General features: G+C 34.8%; 1 protein-coding gene across 1 annotated transcript; it reads left to right on the top strand.

The window, feature by feature from the left end:
- The first annotated feature begins 7,330 nt into the window (after positions 1-7,330).
- Positions 7,331-17,358, top strand: ASY1 (DNA-binding HORMA family protein). The gene is given in 22 exon segments (XM_089828313.1): positions 7,331-7,390; positions 11,496-11,558; positions 11,698-11,794; positions 12,064-12,132; positions 12,226-12,318; positions 12,437-12,560; positions 12,667-12,736; positions 12,837-12,878; positions 13,025-13,150; positions 13,251-13,391; positions 13,477-13,504; positions 13,573-13,629; positions 13,710-13,834; positions 14,112-14,124; positions 14,268-14,344; positions 14,441-14,542; positions 14,629-14,782; positions 15,099-15,172; positions 15,239-15,317; positions 15,445-15,611; positions 16,914-17,066; positions 17,149-17,358. Coding segments are annotated over 22 exon segments (1,965 nt in total). The 3' UTR covers positions 17,200-17,358.
- Positions 17,359-17,873: the final 515 nt, after the last annotated feature.

Genomic DNA, 17,873 nt, shown 5'->3' with positions numbered 1-17,873 from the left:
TATAGCTCACTTGATAATATATATAACGCAATCTTGTAAGACTTGGATGTCCATTATATGGTCTTTGATATAGGTATATTCAAGGAGTGTTTTTGACATATATCCTCCTCAATTATATCTTATTTGATGAGGTTGATAAATGGTCTAGGGAAATGATTTCAAGCATATTTGGATTGCTGGCTCCCCCAAACAGTATTTGTTATCTCCTTCCATACCTACTTAAGAGGAGAGTAGCGACTAGTTTAGTCATTGCTTTTGGTCATTTACCTAGATTTATTATTATGTGTGTGTGTTTGTGTGTATGAGAATTAAAAAAATTTTGTATAACAACACAAAGGACTGGCATTACTTTTAGAAGTTGTGCCCTTTCGTATGTTTGAATCTTATTGTCCAAGAAAAAGAAAGTCCATATGGGTGCACAACAAGAGCACAATTAATTAAAGATAAGCAACTACATAGAGCTAAAATGATTCCTTTTAAAATTAGTTTTCTACTTAAAATTGTTTATCCCGAACATAGATAAAGGATAGAAAAAAATAGGGACCTATTTTTTCCTTGATGGCTAAAAAGGCCAATTTCTCAAGTTTTTGTTGCTCATCAGGTGCCATAATTGTTTTTCTACATGACGTATCCCTAGTATTTGCAGTACATCCAACTAAACTCTTATTAGAGCCTATCACTTTATTTTTCTTTGCAAACTCTTGGGGTTATTCCAAGTTGTCAAATCCAGCAACATATTTTTCAAGTAAAGACCAAACACCTTTGGTTATGTAACCAAAATTAAGGATGAATTTGTCATATGTAGCATACACTACAAATATAGAAATAGTGGTCACTAGAAATTTCTTTGCATTTGACATAGTTCTTCAAGAATTCAATGCCTCACAAGTTTTGTAGGCTTCATTAGCCATTTCTGAAGTTAACAAAGCTAGCAAAATAGAATCTGGTGTTGAAAGATTAATGCCCTTCAAGATTCCCATATAGGCTAAAACCTTTGTGGTTCTAATAACAACCATCTTACATAACTCTAAAGCTTCAAGATTTTTAAGTTCTAGAAATTATTTTTGATGATAATAGTTGTACATCCATACCACTACCTACATCTGATCCAGACCAAAAACTATACGACGTGACCCAAAACAACAAAAATAAACCCAAAACAAAGAATAGTTGAAAAAGATGAGATACAAGTGTAAATTGAGAAGGGAAAAATAAGAGCATGTCATGATTCATAATGCTAATGATGTTGATCTCAGATTGGTTTTGACAATTGAGTGTTAACACACTTAAGAAATTTACTTAGTTTATGTCGATCTACTAATGCATGCCGAGTATAATATGTAATATAAGACCGTGCCAAGTTGCAATGAGTGTCAAGTCACTCATGTGCTGAGTCACTCAAGTGCTAGTAGATATACCATGTTGAGTAATTCAAGTGCCGAGTGAACAGTAGATGCCAAGTAGCTCAGGTGCAAGTCAGAAGTAGAATTACACTATATGTTGAGCATCAGTAACTACATATGATGAGTAACACAGATTGTACATATTTGTTTGTTATAGCACAAACAACTATGTAAACTATTTTCCAGTCAACCTAAAGATAGTTGTCAATCCTTTAGAGATAAGGACAAATCACATGAAGATTCCCTATGCAATTACATGTAGCCAATTAGAAATTGGGAAGGTTTAAGAGGCAAAATGGATGAATCTCAGCCATAGATTCATACTTAACCCTAAGCCACATCAGTCTTCTTAAGGAGGATGAAGTCCTAAATTTTTAAGAGAGTTGAGAGCATTGTGAAGGGTTGAATGACCAAATTGGAGGAGCGAATAATACAATTTACAAAGCATTCAAGGTGACCTAGCAATAAGAGTGAATTGCAGAATCAATTAAGTGAAGAACAAAGGATAGAGGATATAGCAATTATTACATTAGATTGTGAAGGATTAATTAGAGGTTGGATAGAGGTGATCTATAATCAGGCAAGCAAGTGTCAACTGCAAGATCTATGCTGAGACATTTTGATAGGTGATTTTAATTAAATCTCCTAGGCAGAGTACTCCTAATAGGCTTTACCAAATCCTTTAATAGAGTGGCATTCGAAGTGAATGACCTGAAGTCCTTTAACCAGGCACACTTCTAACAAGGTGTTGAAATCCTCTAACAAGGTGGGACATAATAGCCTTTGTAAGCCTTTAACGGGGTAGGCCTTTCACAAGGTAGATCATGTTTCATGGTCAAACCATTGTAACCTTAATTGGCTACAATTTACTGCTGCGATAGTGAAGATTTTTGGGTGTCATCTCCACCCTAGTTTTACCTTCTCATATGGAGGGTTTCTAGGTAATCATATCTAGTGTCAAGTGTGTGTGTGTGTGTGTGTTTGATTACTTGCATGTTTTAGATGTATTTACTTTACATGTTATTTAATTATGTCAATGCATGTGATGTATGAATTGTGAAAGTCTTATGGGTCCAAGTTTAAACTCTTGATTTACCCCTCCCCCCAGCCCCCCCAATCAGAAGTTTACCATTCCCACCTTGTAATTCCAAAAATTGGTATCAGAGACAAGTTCTCAGAAGGAGAAGCTTTGTAGCTTAGAGGAAAGATCTTCAAATAGAAGTCTACAAATTGGTAAAGACCATTGAGAACCAAGAGATTGAGATACATCTTATACTACATCAACTAAATGAAGTCAGAGATACTTTGAAGAGCTCCTTGAAGAGAAGGAAAGAAGTTACCATTAGAGAAAATGACACAATACAAAGAGATTGACTCCACAAAGCTGTTTGCAGATGAAAACTTTAGTTAATTTGTTGTAGCAATTGTAGATCTAATGGAAAAGAACATAGCACAAGCTGAAAAAATTAGAAATCTCAAGTTGGAGAAAGAATCACAAGCTATACTGCTATTTGAGGTGACTAAATAGAAGAAGAAATCCATGGAAGACAAAGCCATGATTGAAGAAGACAAAGAATTCTGGCAAATAGACTGGAAGAGAAGTCAACAGAGCTAATCAGGATCTCAAACATGCAATTGGATACCTTGAGCCAAATGATGAACGCTCACCATGAGTTGAATGTCAAGGACATTGAGATAACTACATTGAAGTTGCAGAATGAACAACTGTAGAATGACCTAAAAAGAGAAAAGAAATTTGCTAAAAATTTCAACAAGCCAAATGAAGCCATCAAATACTTTGAGCAATTACTAAGATACCCTAGATCCAACAGAGATACATCAGAATTGGGCTACACAAGCACTGAAGAAGGAGAATCATCCAAAGTTGTTGAAGAAAGGAACAACAAAAGTAAGAATTCCAAACCTACTTGTCATAGTTGTGGAAAGAAAGGACATACTAATAATGTGTGTAGGAGCAACAATACAAATCAGAATGTCAAGCCTAAGAACATGACTCATTGTCATAAGTGCAATAAACAAGGTCATCAGGCACATGAATGCAAAATTAGAACCATGCATGCACCAAAATTTGAAGGATATTGTTACAACTATCAGAAGTATGGACATAGAGCCTTTGAATGTAGATCCAAGTCAATTTGGTCATCAAATAAGCCAACAAAGGTAAGAAGCTATGGAAACTCTTATAATTGGGATTACAATACAATATATAGCTACCACTACTGTCAAGAATATGGACATTTACCTAAGAATTGTATTAGGACTCACTTCAATGGTAGCTAAAAAAAGTGGTTGAGTCAAACCACATGCTTTAGTTGTTTGAAGACTGGTCATATTAGCAAGCATTGTTCAACCAGGTCAAAGGTACCAAGTTGTGAATTTGATAAAGGCAAAGGCAAGGCAGATGTTGAACACATTAGGAATGAGATGAATAAGACATGGAAGAAGAAAGATGGTTGCAGTGTATGAAATAGAGAAGGGATCACTTCACCCAATGGGTTAGGTGATCACACCTCATCAAACTAAGTAACCAAGAGGTATGTGGGACTGATATTCAAAGTAGTATATCATACATCAGTTCCAAAAGAAGTTAGTAATGAAAGGACTACATTAGCATGAATGAAGATGCAAGATGTTATTGAAAATTCAAGATTAAAATTTTAAGTTTTCATGTTGTTATCGAGCATGAAGAAGTTTTCAATGGATGCCGAGTGGAATACTAGTTAGTGCCAAGTGGCCAAGCTAGCTAGTTGATGTTGAATCTATAGAAGCTACCAATTAATGGTAATATCAATGGATGTCGAATGAATCTAAAATCAAGTTAATGTCGAGTTTACAACTGTATAGCACTAAGCATTAATTGCAAGGGTTTTTGAAGGGTATATGGTCATTTTTCACTCATTTCTCATTATTTCGAATTTGAGGAAGAGCTAAAAGAGTAGAAGACAATTTATAAGTTTGTTTGAAGAAACTACAAAGATCTCAATGATGATTTCACTCCAGTTCTTTAGATTTTTAAAGGTATTTATCATAAGTTGAGCTATGTAATTTGCATTTATAAAAACCCTAGTTTGTTACAATGGTGTCTAGCTCAAGAAATGTAGAAGGGAAAGAGGTCTTGAATGTCCAATTAGTTAGTAACAAGGTAAAACAACCAAATTTCAAAGAAATTCTAGATGTTGCTTGCAAACAAGATCCCTCAAGCTCATTGTCCATTATTCCTCCAAAAGTCATTATGGTCCAAGATGTCATAAAATGTTACAACGACAAGATAGGAGGAACATGTGACATGGAGATAAGAGAAGCCTATGACAGATTGTGTGAAAATGGTGTCTTGAAAGAAGAATTCAAAATTGTTAAAAGGAAGGGTTTGATGCATGCCCTAGAATTTCCTACTATATTTAAAACTAAATGGATAAGAATAGTACTAAGCCGAATACATGATGGATCCCTATGGCTAGACGATGGACCAATAAAGATATCAAAAAGAATAATCCATAGGTGACTAGTTTCCCAACCCTAGATTGGCCAAAGATTCTGTAGAATGATTTCAAAGAGGTAATAGAGAAGAATATAGGAGAAAAGTGGAACAAGTGAGGAATGACAATAGACACTATCATAGATCCATTGACAAAATTTGTAGTAAGGGTTATTTCTCACAAATTTTATCAATCCATAAAATTGAACAATGTGCCCTGTATTGCAGTAGATGTGGGATACAAATTTGTGAAGAAAGATCATACCTATGATCTAGCTAAGCTTCAATTACAACAAAAAATTGAAAACCTTGGAGCAGTAAGAAAGACTAAGAGTGCATAGTGAAAATTTGGATCAATTCTAATTTGCATATTTTTCTATGTACAGAATACATTTACATCTTTTGGCAAAATAGGATGGAAGACAAATAGGTTAGTTGCTACTCAGATAAATGAGTACATTGAGTAGATGGGTGAAAATTTTGAAATTGTCATTAAAAGTTATTTCAAAAACTTTAAGAATTCTATGAAGTAAAGGATGAGAATACCTATTTCCTTGGTTGAATAATATTACAATGATATATCTTTTTTTGTAGATATTGATTACACATATGTACAAGCTGCCACACCTAGGGTAAGATGGCTAAGACCCTTAGGCTATGAAATCAATGTTGATGAGGCCTCAACAACCATCACTGCACTTATAGCTAGAGGAAGTTGATAAAATAGCCAAAATATTTGGAAATTATGATGTAATCAAGTCAAAAGTAGAAATGGAATTGAAGATAGCTTCTACATTAAAGAAGAAAGAAAACCTAGTGAAGAAACTTAGGCTAAATTTGGTGAGGGTGCTAAAGAGGAAGAAGAGGAAGGAGATGAAGAGAATGAAGAGGAAGAACAAGAACAAAACCAAGGAACTCTTACACTAACCCATGAGGACAAAGAAGAAGAGAAAATAGAGGGTGTTAAGGAAGAAGAAGCCGAGGAAGCACCAACACATGCCGAGCCAAAGAAGAGAAAGGCCAAGGCACAGTCTATGGCTAAAGAAAATAAAGTTTCTAAGCCAAGCCCAACAAAGCCAACAACACCTACCACCAAGACAAGCACACGAGCTACCACACAAAAGGCCAAGGAGAAAACAAAGTAGATAGAACAAGGAGAGTAAGATTAGAAGAAGCAGAGAAGGAAATATATTGCTCAACCTGATTCAAATGAAGAGAGAACTGAATCAAATGATCAAAGCCAATTCAAAGTGATAAGTCATACACCACTTTCTAATCTTGAAAATCTGTGTGAAAATGTCAAAAATAATGCAGATCTATCTATCCTTAAGAATGTAAATTTTGATGATTTGGGAAAAGAAGAAAAAAAGTTAGTAGAAGAAGCCCTATATGAAATGATGTCCAAATTGAAGAATACACCATTAGAATTTGCTAACTCAGTACCCAAGCCATTATATGATTTAGTTGAGCAAACATGGCATATTTTTTAAATTTGGAAAAACAAATAAGGAAAACTACTCTGACCCAAGTAATGCCAGAACTAACAAAAGGGAAAATTGCTAAGGAAAACAAGAAATATGGAGGAAGGTTCTTACCAAATTATAGAGCCTTCAACATTCTCCAAGATGACATTGAAGATGTTGTTAAGAAATCCACTCAAATGTGGAAATTAATTTATGGATTAACAAATATGAAGCAAGGAGAGAAGCACCCCTTTGAGGGTAAAAATGATGATAAAGAAGAAGATGACAAAGAGGACAAAAAGGAAGAGAGAAATACAAAGGAGGAGACTAAGAAAATCGATACTAACATAGCAACAACTGAACAACAACATGAGGAATAGAGTGTGCAAGATACACAAATGTCGAGTGCCAGTCTTCCTCATAACACAAGTGTACCTACAAAAACTATCATTTTCAAGGATGTCTCTGATGCATCAACTCTAAACATCAATCCATTGACTGCAAAAGATTTGAAGAAGATTCTAGATCAATCGACACTACAAACACAACTATGTACAAATCCTATTGTGATCAGTGTAGAAGAACTTCAAAAGGCAGTAATTGAAGTTACAAGGGATAAGCTGAATACACAAGAACCACCTTTTGTCATCCCTTCAATTACTAGTGATCAACCTCTGATTCAAACAATAATAGACACATCTATAAGGGTTGACACAAGTGTTTAAAAGGACATAGTTGAGTAGAGGCAGGCTGCCAAAGAAGAAGGAGAAGAGATAACAACAGAGAAAATAAGGCAGATAGATACATTTGTACCTGAAGCACAAACACAAGGTGCAAGTCATGTCATTTTCATAGATCCTGAAGAAGGTGAAAAAACACCAAAAGTAAAGGAGCAAGAGGCAATCCAAGCATTGGTAACTTTCCCAACATGTGGGTCTTCACCTACAAAACTTCTTTAGAAGTCAAGCATGGAAGCTATACCCCTACAAATCTCAATGCCAGGATCAAGCTTTTCTAAAGTTGAAAAGGTAATTCACTATGGTGATATCACTTTAGATGAAGAGATAATAATTCCTAAATTTGGATATGACACAATGACAATAGATCAAATAAACATTCTACAACAAGCTTTAGAGAAGAAGAAACATCAAGAAATGCTTAAGAAGGAGTACATGAAATAGCAAGCACTGCAAGAAATTAAAGACATCTTTTTAGATGCATTCAACTTGCCTACTCCTAAAGAAACCAAGTCACTACTAGAACAATTGTTAGATATTGTGGAAAAGGTTAATAATGAAGACTTGGATACAAATGCCAAACTTTTAGAATGGTTTGAAAGAAAATTTCAAGCGAAAGTAAATAAAAAGATATCCAGGGTGATATAACACTTACTCAAGTTGCACTGGCAACCAAGGTTGAGGATGTGAAGAAGGTACTTGAGAATATCTAATCATTGTACACCAAATTGTGTTATCCCTGCACACTCTTCACCCAAGATACTAGACATAGAATTTCGAGCCTGGAGAGGAATCTAAACATATCAGGTACATAGCTACCTCAAAACCCAACTCAAAGTGAGAAGAATTCCCATGGATTGCTTCAAACACAGAGTCAATTAGCTATATTAACAACAAAAGAGCCTAATATAAGAGCCAAATTGACACAAATTCAAGCCTCTCTCACCCCACATATGGAAATCCTCCACAAAGAATTAGGTTATGCAAAAACTTTGTTAAAGAAAGATCCCAATATTTCTACACTAGATGGTCTAGTACACCTTACAACTGAGCTTGCTATCCAAGTCAAGTCATTGGATGTTGCATGTAACAATTGGGATGCAACTCTTAGAATAATAATGGAAGTCCATAAATCCTTTTTGGACAAATACACTATAAGTGTATAGCCATTTTGACATAACTGTCAAAAAGGAAGAGATAGATTAAAAAGTAGAGTAAATATGCAAGGAACTAAGGGCGAGAGATGAACAAAGAATAAGGGGAAGAATGAACAAAGGTGGGGAAAACAAAGGGGGAGTTAATTATCAAGTTATAAATTTTGACCCCAATGATATACATTTTTTGAGAAATACAATGCAGAGATAGAAACAGAGTAGAGCAGATATCAGCTAAGGCAAAGCATGAAGAGTATAAGTGCATTGAAGTCAAAGAATATCAGCAGAGACGAATCCACTTAGAATGAAGAATAGATTTTGGATAAAGAATAGACATATTAACTCAAGGGGAGTTATACATTTTTGGGTACATAGGTTATTACAAAATTTTGAAATTTTGAAGATCTACATATAAGTCAAGTCATGGAAATGTTATACTCAAGAAGATCAGATTGATTATGAATATTCAAGTGTTTTTGACACTCATGTCAAAGGGGGAGATTGTTGATATCAGATTGGTTCTGACAATTGAGTGTCAACATACTTAAGATATTTACTTAGTTGATGCCGAACTAGTAATGCATGGTGAGTATAATATGTAAATATAAGACCATGCCAAGTTGCAATGAGTATCGAGTCACTCAAGTGTCAAGTGAATAGTAGATGTTGAGCAGTTCAAGTGTTGAATCAGAAGAAAAATTACAGTGTATGCCGAGCATTAGTAACTACATATGCTAAGTAACATAGATTGGACAGGCACAAACAACTATGTAAACCATTTTGTAGTGACCTAAGGATAGTTCTCGATCCTTTAGAGATAAGGATGAATTTACATGTAGATTCCCTGTGCAATTACATGCAACCAATCAAAAAATGGGAAGGTTTAAGCGGCAAAATGGATGAATCTTAGTCATAGATTCATACCTAACCCTAAGCTACCTTAGTCTTCTTAAGGAGGATGAAGCCCTAAATTTTTAAGAGAGTTGAGAGCATTGTGAAGGGGTGAATAACCGAATTGGAGGAGTGAACAATACAATTTGCAGAGCATTCAAGGTGACTTAGCAATAAGAGTGAATTACAGAATCAGTTAAGTGAAGAATAAAGGATAGAGGATACAACAATTGTTACATCAGATCGTGAAGGATTAATCAAGATTAGATAAAGGTGATCTATTATTAGGAAAGCAAGTGTCAACTGCAAGATCTATGCTAAGATTTTGATAGGTGATTTCAGTTAAATCTCCTAGGTAGAGTAGTCCTAAAAAGCTTTACCAAATCCTTTAATAAGGTGGCATTCCAAGTGAATGACCTGAAGTCCTTTAACCAGGCACATTTCTAACAGGATGTTGAAATCCTCTAACAAAGTGGGACTTAATAGTGTTTGTAAGTCTTTAACAGGGCAGACGTTTCACAAGGTAGATCATGATTCATGGTTAAACCATTGTAACCTTAATTGGCTACACTTTATTGCTGCAGTAGTGAACATTTGTGGGTGTCATCCCCACCTTAGTTTTACCTTCTCATTCGGAGGGTTTCTAGGTAATTATATCCGGTGTCAAGTGTGTGTGTTTGATTACTTACATGTTTTAGATGCATTTACTTTACATCTTATTTTAGTATATTAATGCATGTGATGTATGAATGGTGAAAGTTTTATGGGTCCAAGTTTAAACTACTGATCCACCCCCCCCCCCCCCCACACCACTCAGAAGTTTACCTTTCCCACTTGTAATTCCAACAAATGATACCTATTTGGCAACCTCTTGATGGGCAGTAGGAGATGGAGTTCCAGTGCAGCCATATTTCTCAAGGATAGGTTGCACTAGCGTCTTTACGAAAGCATGAATGCTCTCTTCCATCAATGGCATCCCTATGAAAGTGTGAATGCTCTCTTCCATCGATGGCACTTTAAAGACTCAAACACATTCCCCTTCTACCTTGGTCTAATGTAAATGCCTAGTACTCAGGAAACTTTAAAGAAATGAAAATAATAATAAAACTTCATTTTTTTTTGCACTGTATTTCATGATGTTTTTAAGGTCTTCTTGAGTGTACCAAATAATGTGTCTGACATGTCTTGTGCTACGAGAGCTAGAAGAAGAAATTCAACGATAAGCATGAATTTCTTTTTTTCGTGCATGAGCACTAAACCACCAACCAGATTTATGATGATGAATGAATTTGATTTTCTAAAGTGTCACTATCATAAGCTAGTTGTTTTCATTTTGAAGCTTGTCCATGCCTTTTGTCTTTGATGCGTGGTGTATAGTCTCACGAACATGTTTGAAACTCAAACTTAAAGTAGGTAGTAAATCTGAAATAGGGATAGATCTGTAATTTTTGGGCAGTGCCTCTTTCCTCTCTTTTGAAAAGTATATATCTATCTCTGTTAATTTAAAATAGGGATGGATTTGCAGTTTTTGGGCAGTGCCCCTTTCTTGCTTTTAGAAAAATATATCTCCATCACCGGTAATCTAAAACAAGGACATAGATGTAGTTTTTAGGCAGTGCCCTTTCCTATTTTTTGAAAAATATATCTCCATCAATGTTAATCTGTCTCACAATAGTTAGAATGAATCTAAGAACATAATTATGCAAATAGTGTAGCAAAATAAATTGACACCTTTCAAAGTTATCCAAAATCATAAATTTGACAAAAAGTGATAATATTATATAAAAGCTGGAACAAAAATAAGATCCAAATCACTTATTTTGATGGAGGGTTTAGACCTCCGAGGCAGCTAAATCACTTATTTCTAAATATAAACAATGTTAAAAATATCTTCAACAGCACCCCATAATTAAATAGTCTAAATTCTAATATTTACTTTGTTAAAATAATAACTACAATTACCTTAATATATTCCTACTCTATACCATTTCTTTGATTGGAAGAGGTATTTTCTTTTAGACTTCAATTGACTAACAAATTGAAAGAAGATATCTTCACTCTGAAAAAAGACCCTGAAATCAACCCGCTATATTTTGCGGAAAACGGCGACTCCTTTTAAAGTCATTTAACCATGGTTTAATTTGGGTTATATTCTTCTATAAATTAGCTACAGAACCATTGCTGTCTCCATATTCTCTTGAAAACCTTTCCATATTCACATTCTCTTTTATTTCAATTTGCGAAGCACTCGTAAATTTCTTCGACAATGGTAATCATATAATATTCGTACATCGTGTAGAGTTATATTTAGATAAATTATGTTTAAATGTCTGATATTTTCGCTTATACAGGTTGCGATTGCTGCTCAAAAGGTTAAAGAAACGGAAATTTCAGAGCAGGACTCCTTGCTACTGGTAAGTGTGAACCTAGTTTTGCATTAAGCCTGAATTCGTAGATTATTGAGTTGTTTATAGATTAACGTTCGCTTATTTTAAATTGAGCTATGCGAAAATTATCTAATTCGTTGTAATCTGGGGGTTGAATTATTTGCAGACGAGAAATCTTCTTCGCATTGCTATTTTTAACATTAGCTACATTAGAGGACTTTTTCCTGAGAAGTATTTCAATGACAAATCTGTGCCGGCTCTAGGTCAGGCTTCTAAATGAATATTCCGTGCTCCTTTAAGTTTGTGGTTTATGACGGTTAATCATGAAGTACAGGGGATTTCGTACGTTTTTTAATGAATCGGCCGTCCACAAACGAAAATGATGCTTTTTATCAATAATTTTGTGTTTATTTGAAAACGCAGGTTTTGAACAAGTAAATTATTGTTTGTGATATGAATTTCCGTGTGTTTATTTAAGTTATTTTGTGATCAAGTAAATTGTTCTGAGCTGTATGGTTAAATTGGTAATCAGAAATGAAAATAAAGAAACTGATGCCTATGGATGCTGAATCGCGGAGGCTTATTGATTGGATGGAAAAAGGTTCCGGCATCCAACATTTTTCTTATTTTACTAAATATTTACAATTATGAGCGTGTTTATCGAAGATCGTATTAAGATGTGTGCTTTATACAGGGGTTTATGATGCACTGGAAAAGAAATACCTGAAAACGCTCTTATTTTGCGTCTGTGAGAAAGAAGACGGCCCCATGCTTGAAGAATATGCCTGTAGGACCTGGATATCTTAATATTTGGACAGAAAAGTTTTCTGAATTGTTCACATTTATATTTAAGTTTATCTGCAAGGATCCTTTGTAAATATATGGCATGCATGTCTTCATTTCAGTTGCTTTTAGCTATGGCAACTCTCCTTCAGAAGAGGTGTCGATGAACATAAACAGGAGTGGGAATAAAAGGCAAGGAACGACTTTCAAGTCCAATTCGGTTAATTTAACTCCAAACCAGATGAGGTACAGAGTCGAATTTGTTGGAAAAACTGACTTTAAGCAAATTCTTTTCAGTTATCATTTGTAAGAGGCATAATATCATATGGTTTAATGGCAATTGTGTTTGCAGGAGCTCAGCCTGTAAAATGGTTCGTACGCTTGTCCAACTGATGCGGACTCTCGATCGCATGCCTGAGGAGGTAATCTCTAACTAAATTCCTGTGTACAATTTTTAATTCAAGTGAATGTATTTATATCTTTGAAATTAAGAGTAAATTGTTCGAATTTATCCTATTTCAGCGCACAATATTGATGAAACTCTTCTACTACGACGACATCACGGTAAGCAATTTTATTGCAGAAAAAGTTGTTCAGATTCACATACTCTCATACTTTCAATTGTAATTAAGAGTTTCAATCAATCATATTTATCCTTCAAAACACCTACAAAATGACGCTATAATATGTTTTATTTGCGAAACATGCAGCCACCAGACTACGAGCCTCCATTTTTCAGATGCTGCGGTGAAGGCGATGACAACTCCTGGTCTCGAACTCCTCTGAAGATGAGAATTGGAGACGTGAACAGCAAACATTTCATGATCGCTTTAAAGGTATCCATTAAATTGAAACCCTAGGTATTCCTCCCTCTGTCTCTTGTATCATTTCGGCTTTAGGCATTGAGAGATATGCTTTGCAAAATATTAATTGTAGGTAAAGAGCGTGCTTGACCCCTGCGAAGACGAAAATGAGGAAGGGGACGAGGGTAGCATGGACTCTCGGTCCAATGAGACGAAGAACGATGACGCCTCTGAATCGTCTATGGACTCTCATGATTCGGAAGAAAAATCCCCTGTATGAAATTAAGCTCTTAGAATATTTTAGAAAAGCTTGGAAGGGCAATCTTATTCATAATTTTGTTTTACTCTCTATTTTGCAGAGGAAGGAAAACGCTTCGGCTGTAATCGGTACGTATAATATGCCTCCACTGTACAATTATTTGATGTAAAGGTTATCTGATTAATGATCATTGCAGAAATTGAGAAGTCCAAGAGCGCATCCGTGAAGGATAATCATATGCAAGATAGTGATGGTAAGTCATTTAAATATTTTTCGAATTGTTCAGAGATTCGAGTAATTTCTGTTCACGTACTTGATTTTTGCTTTTGGTAGCGGACACCGAAGATTGTGAACAGGAAGCTCACAATCTGGCCCGTGTGAAGGAATGGATCCTTTCTAGACACGTCGAAACACTGGATCTATCGGACGTGTTATCTAATTTCCCAGATATTTCAGTGGTAAACAAATCTTCACTGCTTCTGGTTTTTCATTTCAGGAATTTATTGATGGAGCTGAGAGCAAATATTCCACTGTACAAATATATTATATGTTATCAAAATTGCGTAGGGAAACATTGACAACTGAATTGAAGAAAAGGGCTCTAAGCCATATTGAGTTGCAATTATCTATATAAATGTGAATTTTCACTCATTCTTTCTATTCTTTCTTAACTTTTGTTAGGCTAAATTTAATGATTTTCGCGTTAATTGATTGAGAATAATTTTATTTGTGTAGGTGTCGACAGAGGGTAATGGGAGCTTGACTTTGTCGTTCACTATATTTTTTCTTGCACTGCAACATCATCAAATTTCCGATCCAGCTAATTGGTTTTTCGATTATTATTTACAGCTCACTCGGGTTTTAATATATTCCTGTTGAATTTGTCCGCAGAGATCATACAGAGTCTCGTGAAAGAAGGTATAGTGGCAAAGCAAGGAAAAGATCTGTACAGAATTAACAGACAAAAGGTAAAAGCCCAGCTGAAACATGCAGGAAACAAAGCTTAAGGCTAAATTTCAGTGTTTATTATCAAGTATTTAACTGCGATGGTGGCTGAATTGAAGGAAAATGACACTGAAATTACCAGCAAAGATGATCCCTATTTCCTTGGCGATACTAAAGATGAGAAACCTAAATCTGCCGTGGAGGACTCTATGTACATGAAGGTAAACCATTTATCAGCTTTCAAGATTGACACCATGACCAGATAATGCTACAGTGCAGAGTTCAACTTCTGTGTGAATGTCCTCAGGTCTTGTATCACGCGCTCCCGATGGATTACATCACACTTGGAAAGCTCCAAAGCAAATTTGATGGTCAGGTTAACCAATCAAATCTGCGTAAATTCATTGACAGAATGACAAGTGATGGGTTCATTGAGGGCAAAGTTCAAAACAGAAGACTAGGTGAGAATAATGATAATGTATTTGAATCCTTTCAATGATCGTCTCCAGGCTAGATCGTGTAGGTTGTTTATTGTTTTGCATTAAAATTATAATTTTGACGTGCGAGAACCCAATGGATCAAACTACCTCGATTTATTAGCTTTTCACTACTGAACACATCGCCATGGTTGAATTTTATATTAGACACTAAAGTCATAATAATATTTTGCAATTTAATCCGCAAGTCTCACATATATAGTATACATAGTATCTTACCTTAGAAAGATAAATTACATTGCTTTTTTCAAGTCAGGCATAAATTATTTCTATCCTGTAGGTAAACGCGTGATTAAATCAGAGATGACACAGAAGAAGCTACTCGACTTAAAGAGGTCATTTGAAATTGAGCAGGTGACATAAAAATTTCGAACATTAGGTGAATTTGTGACTTTTAATTTTTTCCGTTTTTAAAAATAGTAAACTATCTTCTCACTGCATGAAATGCAAGCAAAGGCTGCATTTGAAAAGTCAATTAATCCAGAAACTCCAGCTGCCGGTAAGCGATTTAAGCACCTCGTACTTCAACGTCAATAATAATGTTAATTAAGAGAGAGAAAAAAAAGTCCGCAGTTCAGGCTTTCGTTCGGCCGAATAACAATATCTTATATCTATAATGTGGACAGACAAAGACAGCTCGACCTTAGCACGATTTCATACAGTGGGATCGGATGCAACTCGTCACGGACAGTCGCCTGCTGGAAATGGTTCATTTCGTAGCGGCCAAACAACTTCCAAAGCAGGGTCCTTCAAGAAACCAGCTTCGCCTGCATCTAGAGTAGACATGGCCAAGGTAATTTAACTATCCAATTAACTAATTTTCTCTTTCATGATTTTCTGTTTTCTCGATTAAAAGACTTTTTTCCCAGATGCCATAATATTCAAGGCTTATGTTAAATAAGATTACTTATAAATGTCCTAGTAAAATCGAACTATATGGAGACCGCCATTTCCTTCTCAATATTGCCGTCAACGTACACGCTGATTTTACTGGGAAATTCTGGGCGTGTGTTGTGATGCAAGAATAATTTGTTAGCCAGTTAATTAAATTTGCTGTATTTTATTTTGCACGGGGCCGTTGAACTATGTCGATGATGGGGCCGTTGAACTATGTCGATGATGGGGGCACAAGTCTGCCTGGGACGTCGCGATTACCTTCTAGTTCAAAAAGGGTAGCTTAGAAAATCTCAGACAAATGGTGTTATGAACTATTTTACTTTTGCGCGGATGAAAATATTTTGTGAAGAAGAGAAAGTTCAGATTAAAATAATTTTGATTTAAATGCAGTTCAAATTTGTATAGATCTTGTAAGATGTCACCTATGTAAGCCTTAGTGCTCACCCAGCATCCCAGCCAAGTGTGTAGTTCATAACTTTTTCAGTAAAATATTTATTGTTTTAAAGATTTTTGCGCGTCTATAAACAAAAATTCTGGTCCTCTTTTATGGACCCTGTCCTTAGCGCTTTCTATATGTGTATTCCAGCAGAGCCACAAGAGCTGTTGTTTTTGAAATAGTATAATCCGAATAATAATTAAATGAATCGTCCACATGTCTATCTTAGATGTTCTTGTTGAAATTGAATATGTCTAAACTTTTTTTGATGAATAGTCCTTTTTTATTAATAAAAATATACTAAGAATACAATTCACAAAAAAGATCGGGGATACAAGATCACCCCGCGAAGGAGTTCATACGACCGAAGCCAGACTTAAAAACACGGCCTCAGCCAAAAACAGCAACTATTCATCAAAAATATCTCTAAACTTTTAATCAGTCGTAACTAGTGTGTTTCCAAACAGCCCCGATTAGGTACCCAATTCATTGCTGTGAGTAGTTAAGCTTGATTGCTCTATATTATAACTTTTATGTCAATTCAATTTAATTAGCAATTTGAAAAAACTAAGTAAATATATAAAGCGGCATTTGAATCCTTATCGAATAGTAGCGAAGGGATTAATATATATAGAGAAATTTAGAGCTTCATTAACTAATAGAGCTTGTGACTAACTGTTAATATTTTATTCACTCTTTGAACATTTCATGTGCATTTCTATCTAATCATATACTATTTATTCGTGAGTTATTATTAAGCAGCCAGTGACTTCCAGAGAAAGTACTAAAGCAGGAAAGGAATTTTCAAGACCAAAAGTGGATTCTGTCATCGCCTCTGACAACAAACCTGTTAAATGTAGCCAAAACTCTCTGGATAGCAATTTCCAAGGAAGGCACACTCGGAAATCTAGCACGGTATGTATGCATGCATTGCAATTATAATATTATGTTGTAAATTTTCTCATGGTTAACCAACTCTTTTTATTTGTGATTATAGGTGAAGGAACCCATTTATCATCATGTTAAACGTCCCAAGGTCCAATTGTAAAGATTCATGTCAATCACATACACTCTAGCAAAATACTAAACAATCTGCAAGAGATACCCAAAAAAATAAAATTAAAGATTGGTTTACATCTCTTAATTTCTTTCTTGTATGAAGCACTTTGTTGGAATCAAATAGAAAAGTTACTTTCCTTTGGTTTATAGATGTTTTCTTTGTCTTGTTTGCCACGGTACATAAAGAAATCCTTATACAATAATTTTGTTTTAAAAAGTGTATTGTTGTCATAAACATGTTTAACACATTTATGAACCACTTTCTTAGAGTTGAAACTATTTTTATATATTTTGAGTGAAAATAAATTTTGTATTTACAAAATACCTAAAAATGTTTTAAATATGTTCTAATTCATACAAGTTTATAAGAAAATGAATTATTCTTAAGTTTAATAACATAATACTTAAACTAACTTATATATTTTATTTTATTTATAAAATAAGTTGAGAGATATCTTTTTGAGATGCCTATTGCACTAAGACAACTTATGAAAACAGGTGACTCAAGAAGGATGTGTGTGTGTGTGTGTGTGTGCGCGCGCCAGCAGTAGTTCTATGCAAGAATGAAAGGCATTATTATAGTTAATCTACAAAAGTAAATTATAATTATTAAATAGTTTTATATTGATGTTTCGTATAGTTTATATGTTCACTTCAAAAATA

Source organism: Cupressus sempervirens, chromosome 4, assembly GCF_028749045.1.
Source record: "Cupressus sempervirens isolate cs-2001-9-10 chromosome 4, ASM2874904v1, whole genome shotgun sequence".
In the NCBI taxonomy this organism is placed as follows: domain Eukaryota; kingdom Viridiplantae; phylum Streptophyta; class Pinopsida; order Cupressales; family Cupressaceae; genus Cupressus; species Cupressus sempervirens.
The sequence above is the reverse complement of the archived record's forward strand: the minus strand, read 5'-3'. Positions and strand labels throughout refer to the sequence as shown.